The following is a 25,000-nucleotide window of genomic DNA, read 5'->3' as shown; positions in this document are numbered from 1 at the left end:
CCAAACAGTTTGCCTGGTTGCTGAGCCAGGTGCACATGCTGAAAATTAACCGGGACCACCGTGCGCGCCTAGTTTCATCAAATCCAGAAAATTTTCGCATACTAACAGTACGACGATACAATACTTTTTCTTTACGCGGGGGACATTAGGGTGCCTCCTCGGGTTCCGGCCTCTGGGCCGGAACCCTGCGGGGGCAAAAATGTACCGTTCAGAAATTGTTAGATATCCGTTTTTTGAGATTTAAGTGGAAGATTGCCAATATATTCGCTCGTTTATGAAAGTCAGCTCAATTCTGTCACTGGACTATTTTCCCGAGTTCGGCGGCTAAACCCGGTTCAGACGCCGCTCCACTCATGTTCCGAACCTAACTGAGTTTGGTTCGACTTTGGAGCAACATTGGCGCGACATCTGATTCAGATGGCGCACCGTGTGTCGTGTGTTGTAGGGAGAAAGAAAAAGGCCTGGGTCCGATATCATATCTTCGCGCCATAATTCAACTTTCAAAGATGGTGGCTGTGAAGGAGAGGATAGCTCTGATTAGAGCTATTTCTCGGGGAAGCGAACGTAGGAGGATGTTTTCCGAAAGTGCGCAAATGCTTATTGCATTAAGAAGACGACGGATAGCTCTTCTTTTGTCCTTGGCAGGGATTTTGTTGCTCTCGCGTAAGCAGAATTTAGCCACGGAGATGGTTCATGTACGATCTTGCCGGCGTCTGCTCAGGAGCAACGGCTGGTGGGAGATGGTTTGGACAACATATACCGATGAACGATTCAAGAAAACTTTCAGAATTTCAAAGAATACATTCAGTTTCATTCTGAACCGGATTCGAAACGACTTGGAACGCCAGACAGTAAACGAAGACCCCATATCACCCGAATGTCGGCTAGGCATTTGCCTTTATAGGCTCGGAAGAGGTGATTATTACTACACCATAGCGGAAATGGCTGGATTGGGTGTTTCAACTGTACATGAGATTGTAACTCAGGTATGTCAATCGATCGTTGAAGACCTTTGGGAGGACTGTGTCAAGAAGCATATGCCATGCACTGAGGAGGACTTTAAAGATAAGATGAAGGAAATGAACGAAAGGTGGCAGTTTCCCTTCTGTTGGGCTGCAATTGATGGCTGCCACATACCTATTAAATGTCCACCAGGAGGAGCTGCATCGTGTAAAGAGTACCACAATTTCAAGAACTTCTATTCCGTGGTATTGATGGCTATGGTAGACTCAAAATATAGGTTTATTTGGGGCAGCTGCGGTTTCCCTAGTAACTCCCATGATGCTATCATTTTCCAGGCAACAGAACTCTGGGAAAAGCTAAACGAACACGATTTTATTCCAGACATTGCACATAAGGTTGCTGATGTGAACATTGGTCCACTCATTATTGGGGATTCAGCATTCCCATTCGAACCGTGGCTATTGAAGCCCTACACAAATGCAGTACTCACAGAGAAGCAGAGATACTTTAATTACAGGTTAAAAGTCGTGCTAGGATGGTCACAGAAGGAGCATATGGGCAACTTAAAGGAAGGTGGAGGGTGCTTTTGAGGAAAAACGAGAGTGAACCTTGTCAAGCCAAAACAACAACCCTTGCTTGCATGGTTTTGCATAACATCTGCATTGAAAAGGGTGATACCATCTGCAGCAAGCTAGATATTACTAGCGACCCACTTACAAATGCGAAGAGAGATAGTCGCACATTAAGGGATGCATTAGAGATGACCTGTTGTAGAAAGCTACCAGACTCCAATTCCCAGGCAACTCAACTCAACTCAGGAGCGCGCTAGCAGATATGTTTTGGAGGGAAAGAGAAGGTTCTGAATTAAAGTGAACGAGTTAAACCAAATATTTCTTGCAACATTTATTGGAGTTTTGTAATGGGCCCATTCAGTTATTTCCACTACGTTTTGTAACAAGGAAGGCTTCTTTTATAATATTAGCCCACCCAAAGTACTGTAAACTGCGTGCTTCAATTTATAACAGATGAACTTTATATGTTGAAAGAATGTAATGTTCAAAGGGGTTTTACATGACCCATGAAGTGCATCATGTTTCACATTTCAACACCATAACACAACATTTGAATGCATTCTGCTATTTATATTGATGATAAAATTTCGCACCAAGTGTTTCTAATGAAGTGATAGTATCCATTATGAAGGGCCCATGATGACACAACTGTCGAGTTTAAGTCAGTAGCTTGGACTTGCATTGTACAATGTACTTTAAGTAGTAGTTAGCGGGTGTCAAGTCTGTAGGTAATACAACTTCTACAATATTAAGAATAAATTTGTTAACACAACTGTTATCGTAGTTTAAGTGAACATCAGAAGAAACTGTCTTTGCAGGTACAAAGCAAACATCAACTAGAAAACATTTATCAAGGACTTGCGCCTCTGCTTTTTAGCAAAATTTTCTCCAAACCATCCAACTAATTTTTACCAGCACTGTCATGGGAAAGTCAGTCAGTTGCACAAAGACAAACTATAGTGATTAGATACTTCTGTTTCTGAACAAGCAAGATCCTGGGTAAAGACACTTTTAAACATGTTGTTTTTCCCTGTTGCAAATGCTAGTAAAATATAGAGTCACAAGCAAAAAGGCTTTCTGGCGCCTGAGAATTTTCCATGAATGCCAAGAGTCCCTGTATTTCACGGGTACAACATTAGTTGCATCACTCTAGTGGTACAATTCAAGGGCTAAAAATGAAACAGGAATATGTAATAGACTTATTATAATAATTGAGCACTGCCCAAATTAGGGAATTTTTAGCCAATATTTTTGAGTGAAATTGAAGACTACATACATGTCCACACCATAATTCAGCAGATTCGTATCAATTTTATATACAATTATCTCTTTAAACCCTAAGATCAAAATCTAAATCCTCATTTATTACCCCTATTTATTTCCTATAGAATGTGGAGAAGTTGATAAAATATCAAGCAAGCCCATCTTGTGTGATCATGTCCTTAATTGTCATGACCACTCTGTTTTACAAAGCATTGCTGTGATAAGGAGACATTTGATGCTGATCGCTCCTAGGGCTTAAAGGGTTAATTAGCATTTCAACATCAAGTAATTACATAAGTGTACACCTGCTTCACTTTCAACCCTTCATTTAAAAGTCAATAAACTCAACAAGACCATAGTTGGTGGAAACTTCAAGAAAACCAAAAATTTTGGTAGTTTAAGTCTCCAGGATGAACAGAACTTGACATCTGATTACCATACTGCCTACTGTCACTTCCAATTAGTCCATGTAAGTTGGCCGCTGCTGTAGCTCTTTCTTGTAGGGTTGGTTGAACATGCTGTGTGGGCATAGCTTGCAGAAGCATCTGTAGCATGTTAAGTTCATGTTCACGAGACTTTTGAGCCTGATCACTCATGTACGAAAGGACTTCTTTCACCGGATCATTGTTGATGGCAGTCTTGATTAGGTCAATTACTTCATGTAAAGACTCATCTGTCTTTCTCTTCCTTCTCCTTGTAGCCACAACTCTCTCTTTGCTTTCAGATGAGGATGTGTCAGGTGATGCTTCAGCAGCACTAGCTTCTGAATCTGGTAAACATGGTGATTGTGTACGAACAAATGAAGACTCTACTGCAAGTTCAGGTCTGCATGCATCCCGAGTTTTGGCAATAGCAAATAGGCTGTTAAACCATGGACCATAGCCTTTTTCGTCAATAAATCTCTTTATTCCTGTGCTAGTCTTCATGGTGAGAGAAGTCTTCTTGCACTCAGCAATGGCTTTCTTGAACTTTGTTCGCAACTGAACATGATCAAATGGAACTTCTTCATTTCTCACAGCAGCCCTTTCCTTAAGTTCGACCAGAACCTTTTTGTATATTTCTCCATTTTTCTGGTTTTTAGTGTTGGTCAGTATGAATTTATTCTTGTAATAATCATAAGATATTACAATGTCCACCAAATCCCCTAATAGACTTTGACTCCATTTGGCCTTCCTTCCACTTTTATTCTTAGAACATTTTTGGCTTTTCTTCTTTTTTTCAAACAGGCCCCGGCTGAGACTTTCATCCTCACCATCTTCATCATCATCACTATCAACAGCACTGAGGAAAATGAACAAAAGTTTTAAATATTGCAGCACTAAATTCTCACATGTCTTAATGTAAACCCATGAAAACCAAAAAAAATTGCTTCAAAAGTTGCACTTGTATTTGTCTGCCTAGAGGTCATATTTTTTATTGCTGTGATTATTGTAAAAACCATCTATTCAAATTAAAACCATTCAAAAGGAACCCTGCTTAAATTTAAACCCTCACGAATCGAAGGTGCTAAGACTCTATCAAGCTAGGGGATCACACACAGGCAAAGGAGAGGCATACATGCAGCCTTTGTGGCCTAGCAGTTAGAACTCTAGAACGTTGCAAGCTAGAGATACTTGGATCAAATCCACCAAATTCTAGCTTTGCTATTTTTTCTTTTTTTATCTGACCAAAGTCTCTCTTCACATTTTTTTTTTATTTTAAAATTTGTATCAATCCCTACCACCTTTTATACATGGTGAACATTGTTGATGGAACAATGCCATACAAATGACAATACGCAGTCAGAAATCCTTTCAAAATAGATTCATAAATATAGGGCTAATGAATCTGTGCTAAGCAATAAGCATACAATAAGCATACAATAAAAATATTAAAGACATTCAACGACTAATTTGTGTCTTCAACTGAAATCTTCAGCGCCATGCGTTTCCCTGAGCTTCATGAGGTCCTGCGAGACACTCACGTTTCTAGTATTAAACACTGAAAGTTTTCTACCAGAATCCAGTGTAGATGAACTAGATCGCTCATTAACTGAGACTGAAATATATGTTGTGTTACCATTTTATCATTGGTTTAGATTTTCTTTTCTTTTGTCTTTGTGTATGGTAATGTATGATAATGAGCTGGAAACAAAGAAAAATAAATTTGAAACCCAAATAACAACATAAGTTTCCGATTTAAGTGGGAAAATCACAAACCAAAGTGATGACAAGTAAATGGATTCAAAGTTGTTGTTCCCTGGATGCTGGCAGTGATACCAGATGTACAAAAAATGTACACTTCTCTAATAAGAAATGGCACATGACTGCTTCCAGGGCACATGCCAAACAAGTAATTCATGTCACTGTAATCCAAGTTAACATTATGGCTGTTGTGGTTCAATTTTATTCTTGGTTTAAATTTTACTTTCCTTTGGTTCAAACTCATTATCATACATTACCATACCCCAAAACAAAGGAAAATAAAATTCAAACCAAGGAAAAAATTGAACCACAACATGGCCACTATTATTGACCTTCCACAGAGGGATAAATATAAACATTAACACAAGCAATTTGCAGTTTCAAATTTTTTAATTATACCCTTCTGTTGATCAATTTTTATCACCTAACTTGCACCTATGCTTACTTTAAAGCAACAAAGGAAACCTTGAATGCTGGAATTCCTTCGGCGATGATTTTGTTGTGTTGGAAAAGAGTGTTACGGACTTGTATAGCGTTACAGCGTGACATCGGGTCACGTGGAACTTGACGTTTGCAATCATGTGACTTAAGCGTTTTCGTTTTATTTATTCTGAAATAAATCTCTCTCTGTGTGGTTGATATTTATCGATGTGGAACCTTAAGATCCTTTGAATTCTTCGAAACCAGCGACTAACGCCCTGTAAAGCGTTACCTTCTCTTACATGGTCACTCCGAACCGGATTATTCTGTTGGTGATAGTTCTTGTCGTGTTAATCCTTGGACCGGACAATTCTTGTTTACGAGCACGTGGTGTGGATTTTTCATTCGTCGACGAGTTGACTATTTTAAAAGTGCATGTGATGCCACCCAAAGTGAAAGCCATTTCAAGGAAAAAAGCTGCGCGTGAAGGGCACAGAACAACCGTCAAACGTATTGCTTACGCCGTCAGTGAACAACTGGATGCCTCGCACAGCGACGTTAACTTGGACGGGAACAAACAAGCGCTTGCCCTAATCGTGTCAAAGCTTCACCAGCAAAGGCAATCCCTGCACGTCAAATTGGAAACCCTAAAAGTTGTGGACGAAGAAATCTTGTCAATCGTGGAAGAAGAGGAAATCGGAGACGAAATTCGGGAAGCAGACCTCGTAAATGAATTAATTCAGCTCACCATTGCTAGAATTGATAATTTTCTAGAAACCTTGAAGACCCCCGCGAAGACCGTGGACGCACCAAAGGACGAGACACCGGTAAGCCCTTCTAAAGTTGTTACTAGTGACTTCTTACCGTCAAATGACTCTGTTGAATCTCCGGTAAACCTTCCTGTATCTGCTGGAAATGTTGAAACTTCGAATAATCTTGTTGAATCTCCTAATCCAACACCAAGTTTAAGCTTACCTACTCAAGAAACAATCCCTCGAGTTAAATTACCTAAACTGGACTTGAGAAAATTTGATGGAGAAGTTAGTACATGGCCCACCTTCTGGGATGCCTTCGAGTCCTCTATTCATAAGAATCCTACATTGGCTCCTATTGACAAGTTCAATTATTTGAACTCTCTCCTTATGAAACCAGCTCTTGATGCCATTTCTGGCCTGTCTCTCTCTGCATCAAATTATGAAGAAGCAATTGCGATCCTTAAGAAGAGATTTGGAAACAAGCAACAAATTATCAATCGCCACATGGATATTCTTCTTAATGTTAGCCCTGTGACTAATCAAGACACAAGAAAGCTAAGGGAACTATATGACACTTTAGAGTCTCATGTCAGAAGCCTTAAGTCACTAGGAATCCCTTCAAACTCCTATGGAAGTTTACTCTCATCAATTATTATGAACAAGCTGCCTCAAGAGCTACGATTGATTATTAGTAGAGAAATAAAGGATCAAGATTGGCAGCTAGATAATATTATGCATGCATTGGAGGACGAGTTAAAAGCCAGAGAGCGTGCAGTCCCTCATGATGAGTGTCAGTTATCAGGTGGAATTCAAGGATTCTCAAAGGCTCAGACGCGTTCAACTACATCTGCTTTATTTGCAGGACATTCAGGACCCACTTGTACATATTGTAAACAGAGCCATCCCTCTAACGCCTGCAAAATAGTGACCAACTCTGCAGCTCGAAAAGATCTTCTCATTAAGCAAGGAAGATGTTTTGTTTGCCTCAGGAAAGATCATCTCAGCAGAAATTGTAAATCAAAGAATCAATGCTTCAAGTGTAAGGGTCGACACCATATCAGCATTTGCCCATCTGATGGCACTCATGAAGGTAGTGCCCACAATAGTACCAATCTTTCAAGAACACCGAGTCAAGAACAGCCTCAGAATCAGCGCGGGAACAATGATGAAGGTACCCCTAGAGCTGCACCCAGACAGGAACAGAACCAGAAACAACTAAAGACCTCAAAGCAGAACCTCACAGCCCTGTATGTCAGTGCCGCTACTCCAGTCCTGCTTCAAACAGCCAAAGCATTGACATACAAGCCTGGCAATTCAGCAGTCACAGTGAAAGCTCGTTTTATCCTAGATAGTGGAAGTCAACGAACCTATGTGAGCACAAGGCTAAGAGAGCGTCTAAAGTTACTGACTGAGAACACTGAAAGGATATCGATCAAAACCTTTGGTTCGACAAATGAGAACAGTCAGTGTGTGGATGTTGTCCGACTCTTTGTCGCCACTGAGCAAGGACAAGATGTAGAACTGTCAGCCTTTGTCGTCCCCACAATATGCGATCCTCTTCAAAGTCAATCTGTTGTACAAGCTAGCCTCACCTATGCTCATTTAAAGGGACTTAAACTTGCTGACTACCATACGGGTGAAGACAATATTGACATTGATATTCTTGTTGGGTCCGATCAGTATTGGAGTCTAGTGTCTGGCAGGGTGGTACGAGGAGAACATGGCCCCACTGCAATTGAAACAAAACTTGGATGGGTTTTGTCAGGTCCAATCCCAGAAGGAACACAAGTTAATAGGCAGCAAAGTAATCTTGTCACAACACATGTATTGAAGAGTGCAGTAAAACCTGTTGATGTCACAAATGAGACCCTTGATGGAACTCTAAAGACATTCTGGGAACTAGAATCGCTTGGCATTAAACCAAGGACACTGTATGAAGAATTCCAAGAGCAGATATCCTTTACGAATGAGAGGTATAAAGTCCATCTTCCCTGGAAAACGCCGCATCCGCTCCTTCCAGACAACTACCAGTTGAGCAGGAAACGTCTAGAGAACCTTCTTGAACGTCTTCGCCACCAGCCTGAAGTCCTTAGAGAATATGACTCTGTCATAAAGGAACAGCTACATAGAGGCATAGTTGAAGTTGTAGAAAAGCCTAGCGAAGGAGAAGTTGGTAAGGTCCACTACATACCGCATCATGCAGTCATAAGAAGGGACAAGTTAACAACCAAGCTTAGAGTCGTATATGATGCTTCTGCAAAATCCGATGGTGTAGCCTTGAACGATTGTCTGTATGCAGGACCACCCCTTGCTGAGAACATATTTAATGTACTTTTGAGATTTCGTGTTAACCAAGTCGCTTTGACCGGCGATATCGAAAAGGCATTTCTGATGGTGGGTATGGCGGAGGAAGATAGAGATGTGTTAAGATTCCTGTGGGTGGATGACATTGACAACCCCTCTCCAGAGATTGTGGTTCTAAGGTTTACACGTGTTGTATTCGGAGTCTCGTCTAGTCCTTTCCTGTTAAACGCCACAATCAAGCATCACATTGAAAGGTACAAAGAAGCAGATCCTGAATTCGTAGAGAAATTTCTTCGCTCCATTTATGTGGATGACCTAAGTTCTGGAGCCCCTGAGACTAATGAAGGCTATGAACTTTATCTGAAGTCCAAACTCAGGCTTGCGGAAGGAGGATTCAACCTAAGGAAGTTTGTATCAAATTCCCCTGAACTAATGAACAGAATTCAAGGTAATGAATCCAGAAACTCTAGATCTGATGCTGGTACATCCAGTAAGGCTGCTGAGCCCAAGAGTGTACAGCCCCCTCGAGCCTATCCAGAAAGGAATGTTGTTTCTGAAGACAAAACTTACGCCAAGAGCATGCTTGGCACAATAGAAGAGAAAAACAGCTCAGACTCAAAGGTCCTTGGAGTACGCTGGAACCCCATGAAGGATGCATTGATATTTGATTTGACCGAGATAGCGAACTTTGCAAGAGACCTTGAACCCACCAAGAGAAACGTTGTTAGTGTTGCCGCGAAGTTTTATGACCCTTTTGGATTTCTTTCACCAGTTGTTATAGAGTTTAAGTTGTTCTTCCAAGAACTTTGCCGAATGAAAATTGGTTGGGATGATCCCTTGAATGATGAATTGTTGAAGATGTGGGGCAAGCTGTTGGATGGGTTAGAAGGTGTAACAGCACTTTCACTATCAAGATGCTACTTCCAAGGGGTTCAAGAGAGAGTTGTCAGTTGTAGCCTTCATGGATTTGGTGATGCATCCAGTAAGGCCTATGCAGCAGTGATCTACCTGCACGTGACTACCACCACAGGAAGCTATGTCAAGTTTGTCGCATCCAAGTCCAGAGTTGCCCCTGCGAAAGAATTATCCATTCCAAGATTAGAGCTTCTTGCCGCTCTGGTATTAGCTAGGCTGATTGAGCATGTTAAGGAGGCCTTGCAATTGGAATTGGCAATTACAGATACAAATTGCTGGACTGATTCCAAAGTAACATTATTTTGGATCAAAGGCGAAGAAAAGGAGTGGAAGCAATTTGTCCAAAATCGTGTCAATGAGATCAGGAGCCTTGTAACAGCGAGTAGTTGGCGACACTGTAACGGAAAGGATAACCCAGCCGATATTCCCTCGAGAGGATTGAATCCTGTAGAACTCTCAAAGTGTACCTTGTGGATGAAGGGCCCCAAGTGGTTAACCAATTTTAACGAAAACAGTGAGAGCGTGTTCGACAGCACACATATACCTGAAGAATATTTTGCAGAAATCAGAGCTGAGGAAAGAGCAAAGTGCCAAAGGGAAACCTCATCCGTAATGCTTGCAGCAGTTGAACCCTGCGGTATAGCACAGATCATGAGAGCAGAAGACTATAGCAACCTGCAGAGACTTATAAGAGTTACTGTCCTTGTTCTAAAGTTTGTAAGAATCATGAAGTTATTACTGGAAAGGGACACCCTTTCCCAAGACGAGTCGACGGATCAAGATACTGCAGTCGCAGAAACCCTTTGGATTAAGGAAATACAGAAGTCCTTAAGCAAGAATCCCAAGTTTGATATTTGGAAGAAGCAGTTTGGCATCTTCACCGATCATCAGGGCATTATGAGGTGTACTGGACGCTTAGCCAAGGCGGAGTTACCAACTTCAGTCAAGCACCCCATTTTGTTGGAGAAAGACCACCACATCACATCCTTAATTGTCGAAGACAGCCATAAACGAGTTATGCATGGTGGTGTGAAGTCCACTCTGACAGAACTAAGAGCAAGATTTTGGATCGTACAGGGCAGACAGTTCGTTAGAAAGCTACTGTACAAGTGTGTGATTTGCAGAAAACTTGAAGGAAGGCCATATCAAGCTCCACCGCCCCCGCCCCTCCCAGAATTTAGAGTAAAGGAATGCTCACCATTTACCTATACTGGAGTTGATTTTGCGGGACCTCTCTATGTCAAAAATCATTCTGGCCCTCAGCAGAAAGTATGGATCTGCCTCTACACTTGTTGTGTTACCAGAGCTATTCATTTGGATCTCGTACCCAGCCTCACAGCCTCCGCATTCATGAGGAGTCTCAGAAGATTTTCTGCCCGTCGCGGCACTCCACTGTTGATGGTGTCTGATAATGGGAAAACCTTCAAGTCAGCAGCGCGAGAAATCACGAAACTGATGAACGACCCGGGAGTAAAACAGTACTTTGCCAATGCACGGATGAAGTGGACGTTCAACCTTGAAAAGGCCCCTTGGTGGGGTGGCATATTTGAAAGACTTGTCAGATCTGTTAAGAGATGTCTGAAGAAGACTATCGGCGGTGCAACCCTTACCTATGAAGAATTGCTTACAGTAGTCGTGGAAGTGGAAATGATACTGAACTGTAGACCTCTGTCCTACGTGTCTGGTGAGGATACTGAAGAACCCCTTACCCCGTCGCATCTCTTATGTGGGCGACGCCTAATGAGCCTTCCAGACAGCAACAACAGCGACACTCCAGATTATGACATTGATGTTCAGCCACAGGATCTAAGCAGAAGAATGCAGCACCTGAGCAACGTTCTGAACCACTTTTGGAAAAGATGGAGAAACGAGTACCTGATCGAGTTGCGAAATGCCCATCGTTACCTTAATCAGAATGACACTATCAGAACTGTATCTGTTGGAGATGTAGTTGTTGTGCATGAAGAAGATCAGCCCAGAGGAAAATGGCGTGTTGGCAAGATTTTAGATCTCATCGTTGGATCTGATGGTTGTACCAGGGGAGCTTTGGTCCAAGTCCGAAGCAAGGGAGGAAAATGCACGAAACTCAGGCGCCCTGTGCAGCGGCTTTACCCTTTAGAGATCCAGTGCGAAGTTCCTGTCCAACAAGCAACCGAAGTAATCTCAAGCCAGAATCCTGATCCAGTTAGCACTGAAGTGAGAACTGAGCAACCAGTGTCTACACGAAGCTGTCCAAGACGAGCAGCTGCAGTTGAGGCTGACCGAAGAAGGAAGACCTGGCTGGAGGATCTGACTTAATGAACTTTGAACTTTGCTACGAATTATCGTTGAGTTTAGGTGTCTCAATAGTATGTAAGGTTTGTTGACCAGATAGAATTAGGTAGCCAAATAATAATCTGGTCAACAGGGGGGAGTGTTACGGACTTGTATAGCGTTACAGCGTGACATCGGGTCACGTGGAACTTGACGTTTGCAATCATGTGACTTAAGCGTTTTCGTTTTATTTATTCTGAAATAAATCTCTCTCTGTGTGGTTGATATTTATCGATGTGGAACCTTAAGATCCTTTGAATTCTTCGAAACCAGCGACTAACGCCCTGTAAAGCGTTACCTTCTCTTACAAAGAGAATGAATCACGCATGAGATAAACTGCAAACATAACTACATCGGGTGTTTACATTTCTTGTTTGTGACAGCTTCTTGCTGATTATCACTTTTATTAGCGAAAGAAGATTACCTTTCCTTTTCACTGTAGACTTCATCTGCCGCTCTATCTTTTCTTCAACTTCTTCATAACTGTGCCTACTTGCGATCAGCAACTCGGTTACGGGCCTTACAGTTTCGCACTCAAAACAGTAGCCGACATTCTTCCCACCTATCCACCCGTCCACGCTTTCATCAATCTCTGGCTCGCTACATAAGTTGCAAATGGCTACTTTGCAGCGAATGCAGCGATATTTGGTCCATCTTTTGCACTGTTTACAGTTCTCTCCGTCTTTTGCCGCCATTAGGGAGTTTAAGAGCCAATGTCTGTAATTTTCGAGAATCGGTTGACAGTCGTGAATTTTTGAATTTCTTCTTATTTTGTCCAAATTATCTCTATAGTACACTAATTTCAAAAATCACCTTAAAACTTGTAACAGCTTTTTATCTTTTCAGGAATCAGGCAAAGTTTGAATAACTCTAAATCGGCGCTCTTTCGAGTATGAAATTAGCGAAAATTAAGCATTTTCTTCGCGCTCGTACATAAAAACGGGATAATATCTCAAGATGAAATCAAGTCACAAAACAGACACACATTTTTACTTTATAATTCAGCAATTAACTTTAAATAAACCGTTTAAATGAGACTGTACCGGCCGCGAGAAGAAACACGGTTTCAGCACTTTTCGAAAATGGCAAATTTGACCTAACTTCACCATCGTAGAAACCCAGTTGGTACATGGAATTTCAATATGAAACAAGAACTGTATTGAAGCATATCCGTTGCTGTTGTTTGTGTTAAAATATTTCTGGCGGCATTCCAAATGCGCACCGTCGAGAGACCAAAACCTGAAGGGTATTTTGACACCAGGAAAGCGCGTGTGCAACAAGCAAGTTTCGACGCTTGGAATATTAATCCTTTGCAAACATAAGTCACTTCGACATTTAAACCCTAGTCAGAGTTGTAACGGTTTCAGATAATATTTCGGCGTTTCTGTTCGGTTTAACATGATTCCTTTCAACTGATTTTTGCGATAAACCATAATGAAGAGACACGAATACGCAGTTCAACGCACAGTTAGTAGAGGGGATTATTGTCGAAATACTCGCTTGCTATAGTTTTAATCGTATTGAAACCTTAAAATCAGAAAAGTTATTTACTTACCTGAACTTAAATGCTAGACGGGGTCACAGTACCGCTAACTAAATTCTGCATCAAGGCAGAATCAAAGTTAAGTTTGTGTATGTTTTCAATCTGTCAACACGAGGGAAGATGACATTCTGGAAGTGCGTGACGCGTAACGCGCCGGAAAAGAAATTCCTGGTATAAGTGTTTTACGGTGCAAGTCTTTGTTGTATGTTCGTATAGCATTTCGCACATATTCAAACTTGGTTTGTGGCGCCTGTGGCCCCAGTAATGCTGAATGTATTGCGATCATAGAAAAGATGTCGTGAGTCACTTGGTATGCTCGGACTTGTTAGTCACGTCAGTATGTTAATGATAAAAGTAAGGTTTTCTGCATTTACGTTAGGCGACCTTTGTTTGATCCACAAAATTGGCGCATGAAAATAAGAGTTTTTCCTCACCACCGCTAAATGTTTGGTTCCGAGTGGCGGTGCAACAAATCACGTGGTACCGTTCTAGATCAGGCTACTGGCTACTCATAGAGGGGTCCATTAAGGCACATTGATTGACGACTCTGCATGGCCTGAAGAAAATGATTTACGCAGACGTTTTCTGAGCGACGAAGGTGCAGCTTTTACTCTCCTTTTTCGTTTCGAAAATGGACGAGCACGCGAGAGAGATCCCCTTGCGCTAATGGTCAATAAATCCCCTGCGGTTTTTATTTTCATACGCGAAATCGACGATCTCCGAAAAGAAAATAGATCGACGATCTCGAAAGAAAAAGTAGAGGGTCTGTGAATAGGCTACGAAGGTGCTTGTTATTATTTTAGTGAACTTTACAAGAGGTCTAAGGCGACTATGCTAACGTCATGAAAAGTCTACTTAGCTTGTTTAAGTTTAGCCAGGGCAAGAGGAGGAGAAGAGTGGGATGGTACACATATAAAAATTCATGTCTTTATCACTCCATTTAGAGCTAGCAGACTTTGTTTGATTCACAAAATTGGCGCATGAAAATAAAAGTTTTTCCTCACCACCGCTAAATGTTTGGTTTCGAGTGGCGGAGCACAAATCACGTTGTACCGTTCCAGAACAGCCTATTGTCTGCTCATTTAAAAGGGGTCCGTAAGGGCACATTAATTGATGACTCTGCGCGGCCTGAAGAAAATGATATACGCAGACGTTTTCTGAGCGACGAAGGTGCAGCCTTTACACTTCTTTTTCTTTTCGAAAATGGCTATGTACTTCTCTCCTCGCTCCTCGCTGCTAGGCGGTCGTTTTTGCCTGAGGGATACCACCACGAAGGAGTTTTAGCAAACAGGTCTCTGCAGGTGTAGACCTAGCAAAAAGGGCATTCTCCACCTGAAATTTTAAATCGATATGAAAGGCTATTTTCAGCCTTTTGTCTCTTTTCCGCGCAACATATTTTGGTTAAAAGATGATAAGTAAAATGGCTGAGGCATTTTAAAGCATTTTTTCATTTAGGCGACGGATTTTGACGTTATGAAAAAGAACTTGTCAGTGAATTGGTTTATTTTCTAGCCTGCGAACAAGTGCCGGGGGGTGATGGCGGAGAGAGAGCCAGGTGACTGTTCCTTTTTTCAGGCAGGAGCTAGCATGTACGTGCATTCTGGTCTAACGCCATAATGTGTAGACTGGCCTTTAAGGGGCGGGGGATCAGATCGTCAACAGCAGGTTGACGTCTAGCCAGAAGATATCCTTGCTGCAGAGGAGCAAAGCAATACTACGTTCAGTTATTTAAACATGTTAAATACTTGTATTTCGCTCATCAAATGTGTCCATTGTCCATTGTCGATTTGTGGTTTTTCAGGAATGTTCTTTTGCGGAGCATTGGCCAATTTTTCTTAAAACAGTTTTACTCGTTTCCATTTCCCTGCTCTACCTTCATGTTGCACATGGCGTACGTGTGTACCTAAATCCCTCAATTCATACTGAGGTGATCGATAGAGAAGTCTATACGCCAAGCGGGGTTAAGATTATTTTATTAAAAGCAAAGGCTTAGGAGGCTAAGCGTAAATAAAAGAAAACTAGTGTGAAAAGTTTTGCAGACTCGGCTTACTCTATTTGTTTTCTTTCTCTGTCTGAGTTTCGGCTTGTACATCCTAAAATCAAGTTTAGTTCGACCTGTTTTGGGGAATATAAAATATAAAAATAATAAAAACAACAGTGTCACTTGTCATTTTATTTTTTCTTGTACGCTCGTGCGATGATTTATCCTTCTCTGTACAGTTGCGTGACAAGACTCAAATCACACACGGGCTTTCATCACGCAATACATGGTTTAGTCCGTGGCTAAACGACGGAAGATTTCAGTAAACTGCGGCCACTTGCAGTTGAAACGACTGTGGTAAGTAAATTCTTATAGATCTCGTATCTCATTTAGAGCTAGCAAGCCGTTTCTAGCGGCTTTAGTTTAGCCGGTGCAGAAACTCGAGGTCAATATTTAGACTCAACACGAAATTAGCAGCGTTGTCTTTTTCAGCTACTTGCGTGCAATCAAATGCAGTGTTAATCTACTTAGTTCTTTTTTATAACCATCAAATTGAAAAGCGTTTTTCAAAATATTTTAAGAGCTTCCCGTAATGTGCCCCTTGTAAAAGAAGCTAAGTTTGCAAAAACGTTTGTGTACTGCTTACATTCGCGGCTAGTTTGTTGCAGCGTTCCAACGTGCGAAACTACCCTGCACGTTTCGGTGTCTCAGCGACGCACTTTTGTAATGCCGCCAAAAATGTTTTAACACAAGAAACGGCAAAGGATGTGCTTTAAAATAGTGTTTGTTTCATGTTGAAATTCTATGTACCAATTGGGTTTTTTCGATGGTGAAGTTAGGTCAAATTTGCCATTTTTGAAAAGAGCCGAAATCGTGTTTCTTCTTGCGGGCGACTCGGTCACATTTAAACAGCTAATCTGAAGATAATTGCTGAATTATAAAGTACACGTCTGTGTTTGCTTTGTGACTTGATTTCATCGAGAGATATCATCCCGTTTTTACGTACGAGCGTGAAGAAAATGCTTAATTTTCGCTAATTTCATACTCGAAAGAGCGCCGATTTAGCGTTTTTCAAACTTTGCCCGATTCAGGAAAAAATAAAAAGCCGTTACAAGTTTTAATGTGATTTTTGAAATAAGTGCACTATAGAGATTATTTGGGCAAAATATGAAGAAATTCAAAAATTCACGACTGTCAACCGATTCTCGAAAATTACAGACATTGGCTCTTAAGATACTGAGACTACGGACTACGAACTACGGCTGGACGAGCGTTGTCCTTTGTTTGTAGCACTGGGTTGAGTCGTGCAAATATAGAACGTTAAGATTGCACTACAGACAGTAGACTACAAGAGAAGAGGCGGAGAGGGAAACAACACGCAAAGATTTTCTTGTTTTCATCACAGTTCACAAAAATGCAAGTCAGTTTTGCATGTGATCTTATCTTTTGAACAATGAACAAATTCTTCCATACTTGAAGGAAGCAATTACGTCGGGTGAAATTGATGAACAAAATTTTGGTTACACAGGTTTTACTTTTTTCGCCCATGAATACTTATGTCAAATATTAAAGAAATAGACAGAAATAGTAATAGCTCATTTATTAGATTTAGAAGATGGACTTCTCCGACTACTAATCTGATGTAGTTTGAAGTTTGAAGTATTGAAATGCCGAGTCTCGATTGTCTGGACGATGTTTACATCATTTTCATTCAGCAAAAGCGATACAAAAACTCGCATAAACAAAGGTTACACAAGTAGAAAGACACACTAATCAGTTCGAACAAACATTGAAACTTTTCAAGTGCGAAGAGAAAGTAAATTACCTGCATGATTTTTCTTCTCCTCGGCCGTCAATCTGAATTCTAAGCTTAGCTAGATAAAAATGTAGTCACAACAGTGGATTAAAAGCGTAAATCTGAGCAGAAATTAGACACAACTTACATATTTCGCTTCCCTCTCACTTTAAGCAGGTGAATTGAAAACTTTTTTACGAAAAGACGAGATTCTTGAATTACCGAGACGGCAAAATACGACCAAAATGTTCTCCGTAGTCCCGACTACGCGAAACAGCTCAACAGCTCACCGTAGCCGCAGGACTACGTGGGAAAAATGAACAGTCACGTGGTTTTGATCATGCGCAGTAGCATGTTTAACCGTAGTCGTAGTCCGTAGTCGACGTATCTTAAACTCCCTATTTTCTCTTCTTCGTAAAACTTACGGGCATGCGTAACAAGTCCTCCGTGGGACTTATGGGAAGATTTATAAATTATCATAATGTATGCATTTAATTCGGCACATGAGAAGAACGCCGTATGAATCACCTGCCGCTCCAATGTCGAATAATGCGACATTGGGAAATAAGAAAAAGGATTTGCAAAACTATTCTCGTGAACAGAGGTCTTCCTTTTGCTAATTATGCGTGCGCGTGCAAGACCGCTGTTCTTTACGTGGCTCGTACAACTTCAGACAAACAAATTTCAAGAACTTTTCAAGGATTTTTCAAGGACAAATTAAATTTTTCAAGGACTAAGATTTATTTGATAAATCGGCATTCTTTAACCCCCAGTATCCATCTTAACTGGAGTAATTTACGATTTTTACTTCTGCGGCCATCCTTGATCACGTTATTTTATTCTTCTTTCCTTGAAGACTTTGCAAAATGACTGGGTATGACTTGCAATTGCATCGTAGGTACAGAAATAACATTTGAAATAAAGAAATAGAAATAAAATATTGTTCATGCACAAAAATGTTTTTACGTTACCAGCGAGTTTTACAGGTTCTTACACCGTGGATGAGCCAAATTTTCCCCGGCAAAATAATCTAATTTTACAGAAAAAGGTGTCTGGCGTGGACAAGGTTGTGAATTTCAAGTAATATATCAAACATGAGATCCAGTGTTTCATCACCAGATGAAACACCGAGAAGAGAGTTGAAAATACGACGCGCAGCGGAGTATTTTTGACGAACTTCGAGGTGTTTCATCTGGTGATGAAACACTGTGTCGAATGTTTGATATTTCTTCTCAAACAAAATCATTTTTGAAGGAGAAATTAAGGATGCAAATACTAAGCAGTGTTTCATCCGATTTCCAAACACTCATTAAACATTAATTTCCTTTGTATTTTCTTAATGAATTATTAATGAGTTTGAGAAGGACGTTTCAAGACCTAATAAAGAAATCAAGTACTTTTCAAGGGCCTAAACCGAATTCAACGACTTTTCAAGACGAGTAGTAAAATTCAAGACCTTTTCAAGATTGTACATGTACGAACCATTTCTTAAGGACAGTTTTTTAAAATCCTTTTTCGGATTTCCCAATCCAACGGTAAAAGGGAAATCCAACAACAGATATCTCAGCGCTGAAACCCGTTTTTGGATTTCGCGTTCGCCTGCAAGTCCGAAATCCGGACTTTAAAATCTAAATCCAGGTTTCCCAATCGAACGCACCCTATCTATTGAACCCAGTATCCATCTTAACTGAAGTCTTGAATAACAAAACTGGATAATGATTCAGTTGATGCGAAGACAGATTTTAGCTTTTTGAAAAGACATCAAATAGCGTTTCATTCTGACCTGGTATAAAGAGAGGTTAACGTTTTGACTTAAAAATTGTAGTGCAGAATTTACTTCTCAAAAATAGTTTGAATACGCAAATGTTTTAAGATAGGAAGGGTTCTAGTCAATCAGGAGTTCTAGTAATTGGACGCCGTACAAGATACCAATTTATTGGGGGTTCATTTCTTCAAAATGATTGAAGTCAGTCTTGCGGCACGTTATTGTTAAAGGTGTGAAATATCATGTGTTCGAGGCGGCATGCGCTAGGTCCTAATATATGCTGATTAATTTTAGTATGCGTTCCATTAGGATGATCCGGATCTGGACAAGTGTTTGAAGATCACTCGCTTTATAGCACATCAAAGAAACTGACGAATCTAGCCTGGGAAAGGATTCATTGGTTCTTTTGATGTACCATGATCAGAGTGCTCTCGGATCACTGATGCATGACTAGATAGTCCCAAAGAAACCCACCCTAATAAGAGTTTGAAAATGAACACAAGGACCAGAGAGTAGAGAGACATACAGACAGACATACCTAGCGACAGACAGACGGACGGGCGAAAGGACAGTTAGACGGACGGACGGACAGGCGGACGGGCGAACGAACAGATAGACAGACCGACGGACTATTCTTCATAGTCTACATCAACGATTTACCAGGGGTAATTAGTAAGGACAGTTCAATTGCTCTGTATGTATAGGGTTATTAGTACTCAAGAAGATCTGTCTACTTTTCAAAGTGACATAGATAAAATTTCAGATTGGTGTAAGATGAATAAGATGAGAATTAATATCAAGAAATGTAAGATCATGCGAATAACCAGGAAAAAGTCACCCTTAGTTGGAGAGTATAATATTGAAGGTCAACCTTTGGAAAGCGTTAATGTGTATAAAGATTTAGGATTATTTACTTCTAGTAATCTTTAATGGAACCAACACGTAGATAAAATAACTGCTAAGGCTAATAGGGTTTTAGGGTTGGTTAAGAGGACTTGTAGGAACTTAAAGGATATTGATACCATGAAGACACTTTATTGTAATCTTGTGAGACCTTTATTAGAATATTCATGCGAAACTTGGAACCCTCATACTAAACGTAACATTGATAAATTGGAGGCTGTTCAGCGAAGAGCTACCAGTTGGATCACTAGGTCTTATGATGATTATGATACTAGACTATCTAAGCTAAAATTGTTGTCATTATCTAATAGGAGGTTCACTAGAGATGTTACATTTTTTTTAATGTAATTAATAGGCATTATGATATTGACATTTCAAATAAGCTCATATTTTGTAAGGACAGAAATACAGGTTATAACTTGAGGAAAAATGACACACAGGACCTTGTTCCAAATTTTAGTAGAACTGACGGTTTTAAATATAGTTTTTTTTAACCGTGTTGTAGATGAATGGAATGGTTTACCCAATCATATTAGAGAATCAAACAGTATTGCAACTTTTAAAAGAAATGTTTTAAGCTTTATTAAGGATAACTAGAACATTTAGATTTCTATTTGTATATATTTTTGTTATATTTTAATTAGTGGGGGCATCCCTAGTATGGCGCATTGGCGCTTTTGGTTGTCTCCTTCCCCACAACTTTTTTTTTTCTTATAGTAGTGTTAGCTAATTTCATTTCATTATTTGCTTGTAATGTAGTGGAGTGCATCTGTAATAAATAAATAAATAAATACTGACAGAGAGACAGACAGATTAAACATATGGCGATTAACTAAACATTCTTTTCTATTTTTTTATTGAGCTAGGTCGAGTAGCTGGATGGCAACCAAGGCGTAAAGGAGGAGGAATCAAGTACCTGTGCATGCCTGTGAGTCCTGTTTATACCAAGCCCTCAACCCCTGGATTCCATCCGAAAGCATCCCTCTTCGGTGTACAGTATGTCAAGTAAACGATCTTTTCCCCCCAATTCCAGGTCATAAACCAAACATAAGCTACCTTGGAGTACACTGCGCTGTATGCCGAGCGGAGAGAAGAGGATCCGTCATGATGATCCCGGCCCTTTATCCCTAATCGTAGGTGGACCCTTGAGTATATCGGATCGGCTACCTTATGAGAGCCATATATGCCAAAAAGTACCGCCCCAGATTACATCTGCGTCGACGCAGACGCGACTGGAATTGAATTAAAGCACAACGAAAGACATTCTGCAAATTCTTTTCTCTTTTCAGTTCTTTTTCAGCTATACGCACGAGCGTATGCGCGTATATGGACGTTACGCTCCTGGGAAGCAATAGAGAGGAGTCACACAGAAAAATGAACAGACAACATACAGTTCTTATGTATAAAACTGGTGTGAAACCAATAATAAACAATCCTAACAGCAAACGACAAGTAAAGGGAAAACGTGGTCACGTGGTACAAATTCTCGTTTGCCGTTTTTTACCGTCGTAAAAGTGACTCTAAATCTCTCTAAAACCAATTTCACTTTAAAAGGGAAAAAAAATGTTTGGGTAATAAAAACCCTAACAATCTTATGGGATACCGAGAAAATTATTCTAAATGCAGCGTCACTGTAAATGCATTAACCCTTCAAAGTTATCACAGGTAATAATTGTGTTCAGGGCTCTTCCTACACTTGAGTCTTACCTGTCCAGTCATTCACAGTTCGTCCAAATCAGAGATACTAGTTCTTCTGATCGTCAACAGACCTGTGGTCTTCCCCAGGGGTCCGTCTTGGGCCCACTCCTATACTTAGTCTATACCGCTCCTCTCGGAGCTATCCTGCGTCGCCATGGTGTAGGGTTTCACATGTACGCGGACGACACTCAACTGTACCTTAGCATGAAGACCACTAAAGTGGAGGACGTTGTGTCTGCACGCACTAGGGTTGAAGTTTGTTTGCGTGAGCTGAACCAATGGATGCTTTTAAACAATCTCCGGTTAAACAATGATAAGACTGAACTCCTGGTTCTGCACGCTAAACATCGCCCTAAGCCACCATTAGATACGATTACTGTGGGTGATGCTACTGTGGAGCCCACATCTAGCGCACGGAACATTGGTGTCGTCTCCGACGATACCATGAGTTTCGAGGAACACGTCAATGAACTATGCAGGACCGCTTTTTATCACATCACAAACATTAGTCGTGTACGTCCATGACTTAATATTGACTCAACCAAAACACTAGTGCATGCATTAGTAACGTTTCGCGTAAATCATTGTAATTCGCTTCTCTATGGCCTACCTGATTATCTTATTCAGAGACTACAATATGTTATGAACGCGGCGGCCAAAGTGATCACTTGCAAGCGAAAGTTTGATCATGTCACACCACTACTTATTGAGCTACACTGGCTCCCCGTCCGTCAGCGTATTGTTTTTAAGATCTTATTGTACATCTTTAAGGCACTCCATGGTGCGATTCCAACGTCCCTGACTTAGCTCATTAGTCCTTACGTTCCTAGGCGAGCTCTTAGGTCTGCTGACCAACTTCTACTGGAGCAGCCAACGCACAAGCTCAAATTGATTGGCTTGAGGGCTTTCTCAGTGTGCGCGCCTTACCTATGGAACTCGCTTCCACTGTTCGAGATTAAAAGCAGCGCATCTGTATCTATCTTTAAAGCTAAGCTTAAGACCTTTTTTTTTCGACAAGCATATTTTTAGACTTTCCATTTATTTTTTTTTGATTTTTAGGACTTTTAGACTTTTGATTTTTCCGATTCTTAAGATATTTTTTTTTTACATTTTTTAGTGTATAGATTATAATATATTTGTTACTGTAAGGCGCATTTGGGCGTTAGAAAAATGCGCTATAGAAATAAATTATTTATTATTATTATTTTATTTATTATTAAAGTGAATGGTGATGAAGCCGGTCAGACTTTGTTACATACTTTTCAAAACTATTTAGGACTTGACCGTACCCAAAATGCCCTGGCTGCCAGAGGCTTTTCATGCGCGGTTTCCAGTTTCGGTTAAGTCTTGCAGCCGACGAAGTTCCTCGTCGCACGCGAAAAAAAACCTCTGGTCCCCAGGTTATACCCTAAATAACTATACCGCAAGGAAACTTTAGATGTGTGATTCTTATTGTGACATACTCAACTTAGCAATTTTTCAGCCTTTTGATTTGTCCGAGAATTATTGGTGCATGTATGAAGGATAGATCAAACTCTCTACGAAGTGTTACATCGCTTGTACGTCTAGCTTCGATATTTTGCAACGCCAGCATAGAAATTCCATACTGATAATCTGATACCAGTGGCGAATCCAGGGGAGGTGCCCGCCCCTCCATATTTTTAGAGCAATAAAAAATTATTGGACACCGAGTTGTTCCCCCCCCCCCCCTCCCCTCTTATCTAAGGGTCTGGATGAACGGCCTCTCCCCATTATCTCAAGATCTGGATCCGGCACTGGATACTACCCAGACCATAGTGAACGGCCGAAACAACGCAATCAAAACGAACCCTGTCAGAAACAAGCATTTCTTTCAGAAAAAGCATTTATTGATACCTATTATTTAGATTATTGTACTTTATTTAGACCAAACTATATTCAAACCACGCACGTATTCGATCGTTTTCCTTTATTTCCTTTACCATACATAAAATTAATTGTAACCCATTATCCCATTCTTAAAATTTCAAGGATGGCCAATAGTTGTCCCGTCTGCTTTCGCTCGTTTGATTATTGCGGTCAAACACAAGTTAAAATCTGCTGATTCCAAACGAGATCATCGGCACAGTCAAAATGGAAAGTTCTCCCATAGACACAGCGGTAGAATTTGTGTGGATCGTCCGGGTCTGCGTAGAAACCATCTTGTTTATCAGAACAAAAATCTGAAAAGAGATGCGATTGGATTACTCAGTACCTATAGATAACCTTTACCATAGGTATGTAGTATTGGGTACATTAAAAAGAGGGTCTCAGTGGGGTTAACCGATAGGCGTAAAACGGCCAAAAATTTAGTCGATAGCCGTAAAAATTGAAAAACTTTAACCGTTAACCGTAAATAGGGTAAAAAAGAGTTAACCGTAAAAGAAATTGTTCCCTAGATTTGTTACTTTTAAGGAAGGTACTAAACTTACTTATGGTTGCGTTTTTTACTTCCCGGTTAGTATGACTCCGTACGCACGTTAGGCGAAGCGTCTTTTAGGTGTTGACCAAGACCTAGGCTCCATTTCCGCCGCTCTCTCGGGGAACTAATTTTTTCCATAGCGAAAGTGTGGCTTCTCGCCAGGGATTAATATTTGCCGCAAATTATATTGATTTTCAGAAGGTCTTTCCCTCGAAACACTAGTGAAACAACACGCGGAGATGTCACTGTTTGTAAAACACGTTGCCGATAAACAACATTTCCCCGTTTATCTCTGACGCTACGATAGACATTGCCATGACTAGCCCTATGCGGCGTCTTCCCACGAAATCTCGGTCAAGGCATTTCGCTGGCGAACTCGCTCGGACCACGTGACCCGAAACGCATTAGCCCCGCGGAATAATGGGGTCTACGAACAAGGCAACGGCAGACAGTCGTTCCGTACAGTCCTTCGCTATCATTAAAAACACTGGACACAGGAATTTTGTTATTGGCCGTTTTCATACTAGAGCTAGAAATGGATTATCCGTCGAAGACTAGACTATGTACAGTCGGGCTCTCCCACAAACACCCCTTCTCCGATTTTTTCTGAGGGGAGGGGGCGGCTGTACACAGGCTATCTGGAACGGATAATCCCGTCTTCAAACTGTCCGTCGAAATTGACGGTAAAGTCAGGCCGGATTGTTCATTCAAAATTGAAACTATTCCATTCTCAAATTAAGACGTATTACCTATCTGACGCGAATCATCAAACGGATAACCCGTCTCACACGAATAATCTGTCTCTAGGGTGAAAAGGGCCATTTCTGTTAAAATGAATGTCGCATCCCGGCCTTGAGTTGGGCGTTCGCGTGTTTGCTTTTGCTTTTTCACAAAGATTATTTTTAAATTCACTATTGACGTTTCTATTTGTAAAATAATATTAGAAGTGGAATGCTTTATAAAACGTATGATGTATCAAATGTTAAAATTTTTCAAAAGAATAGCTTATGTCATCCCGAGATGATCCGAAGACCTTTATTTTGATTTAAAGATACAAAAAATACAGGTTAATTAACATTTAACTTTTTGAAACAAAAGAAGTTAATTTTTAACTTTTTTGTTAAACGTAACTGAAAAAAATTAACCGATAGCCGTAAAAGAGCCAAAATTCTAGTCGATAACCGTAA

At 40.6% G+C, this 25,000-nt stretch overlaps 1 protein-coding gene, 1 long non-coding RNA gene and 1 pseudogene across 2 annotated transcripts in view; 2 read left to right on the top strand and 1 right to left on the bottom strand.

The window, feature by feature from the left end:
* Nucleotides 1-25,000, top strand: part of LOC140928268 (pseudouridylate synthase 7 homolog) — a 113,936-nt pseudogene that overhangs the window by 31,902 nt on the left and 57,034 nt on the right.
* LOC140923073 (uncharacterized) lies at nucleotides 10,124-11,673 on the top strand. The gene has a single exon (XM_073373138.1). It carries the CDS (start codon nucleotides 10,273-10,275, stop codon nucleotides 11,671-11,673), a length of 1,401 nt encoding a protein of 466 aa, XP_073229239.1. The 5' UTR covers nucleotides 10,124-10,272.
* The window catches only part of LOC140937429 (uncharacterized), a 10,280-nt gene continuing 8,586 nt past the window's right edge, over nucleotides 23,307-25,000 (bottom strand). The window contains exon 3 of the long non-coding RNA XR_012165466.1: nucleotides 23,307-23,574. This is a non-coding gene — a long non-coding RNA (uncharacterized lncRNA). The remainder of the gene's footprint in view (nucleotides 23,575-25,000) is intronic.

This window comes from Porites lutea, chromosome 1 (genome assembly GCF_958299795.1).
Source record: "Porites lutea chromosome 1, jaPorLute2.1, whole genome shotgun sequence".
NCBI classification, from domain to species: domain Eukaryota; kingdom Metazoa; phylum Cnidaria; class Anthozoa; order Scleractinia; family Poritidae; genus Porites; species Porites lutea.
This window is presented reverse-complemented; position numbering and strand designations above follow the sequence as displayed.

Excerpts from the sequence above, each read along its gene's own strand:
- LOC140923073 (XM_073373138.1), top strand. The coding sequence starts at position 10,273 with ATGAGGTGTACTGGACGCTTAGCCAAGGCGGAGTTACCAACTTCAGTC.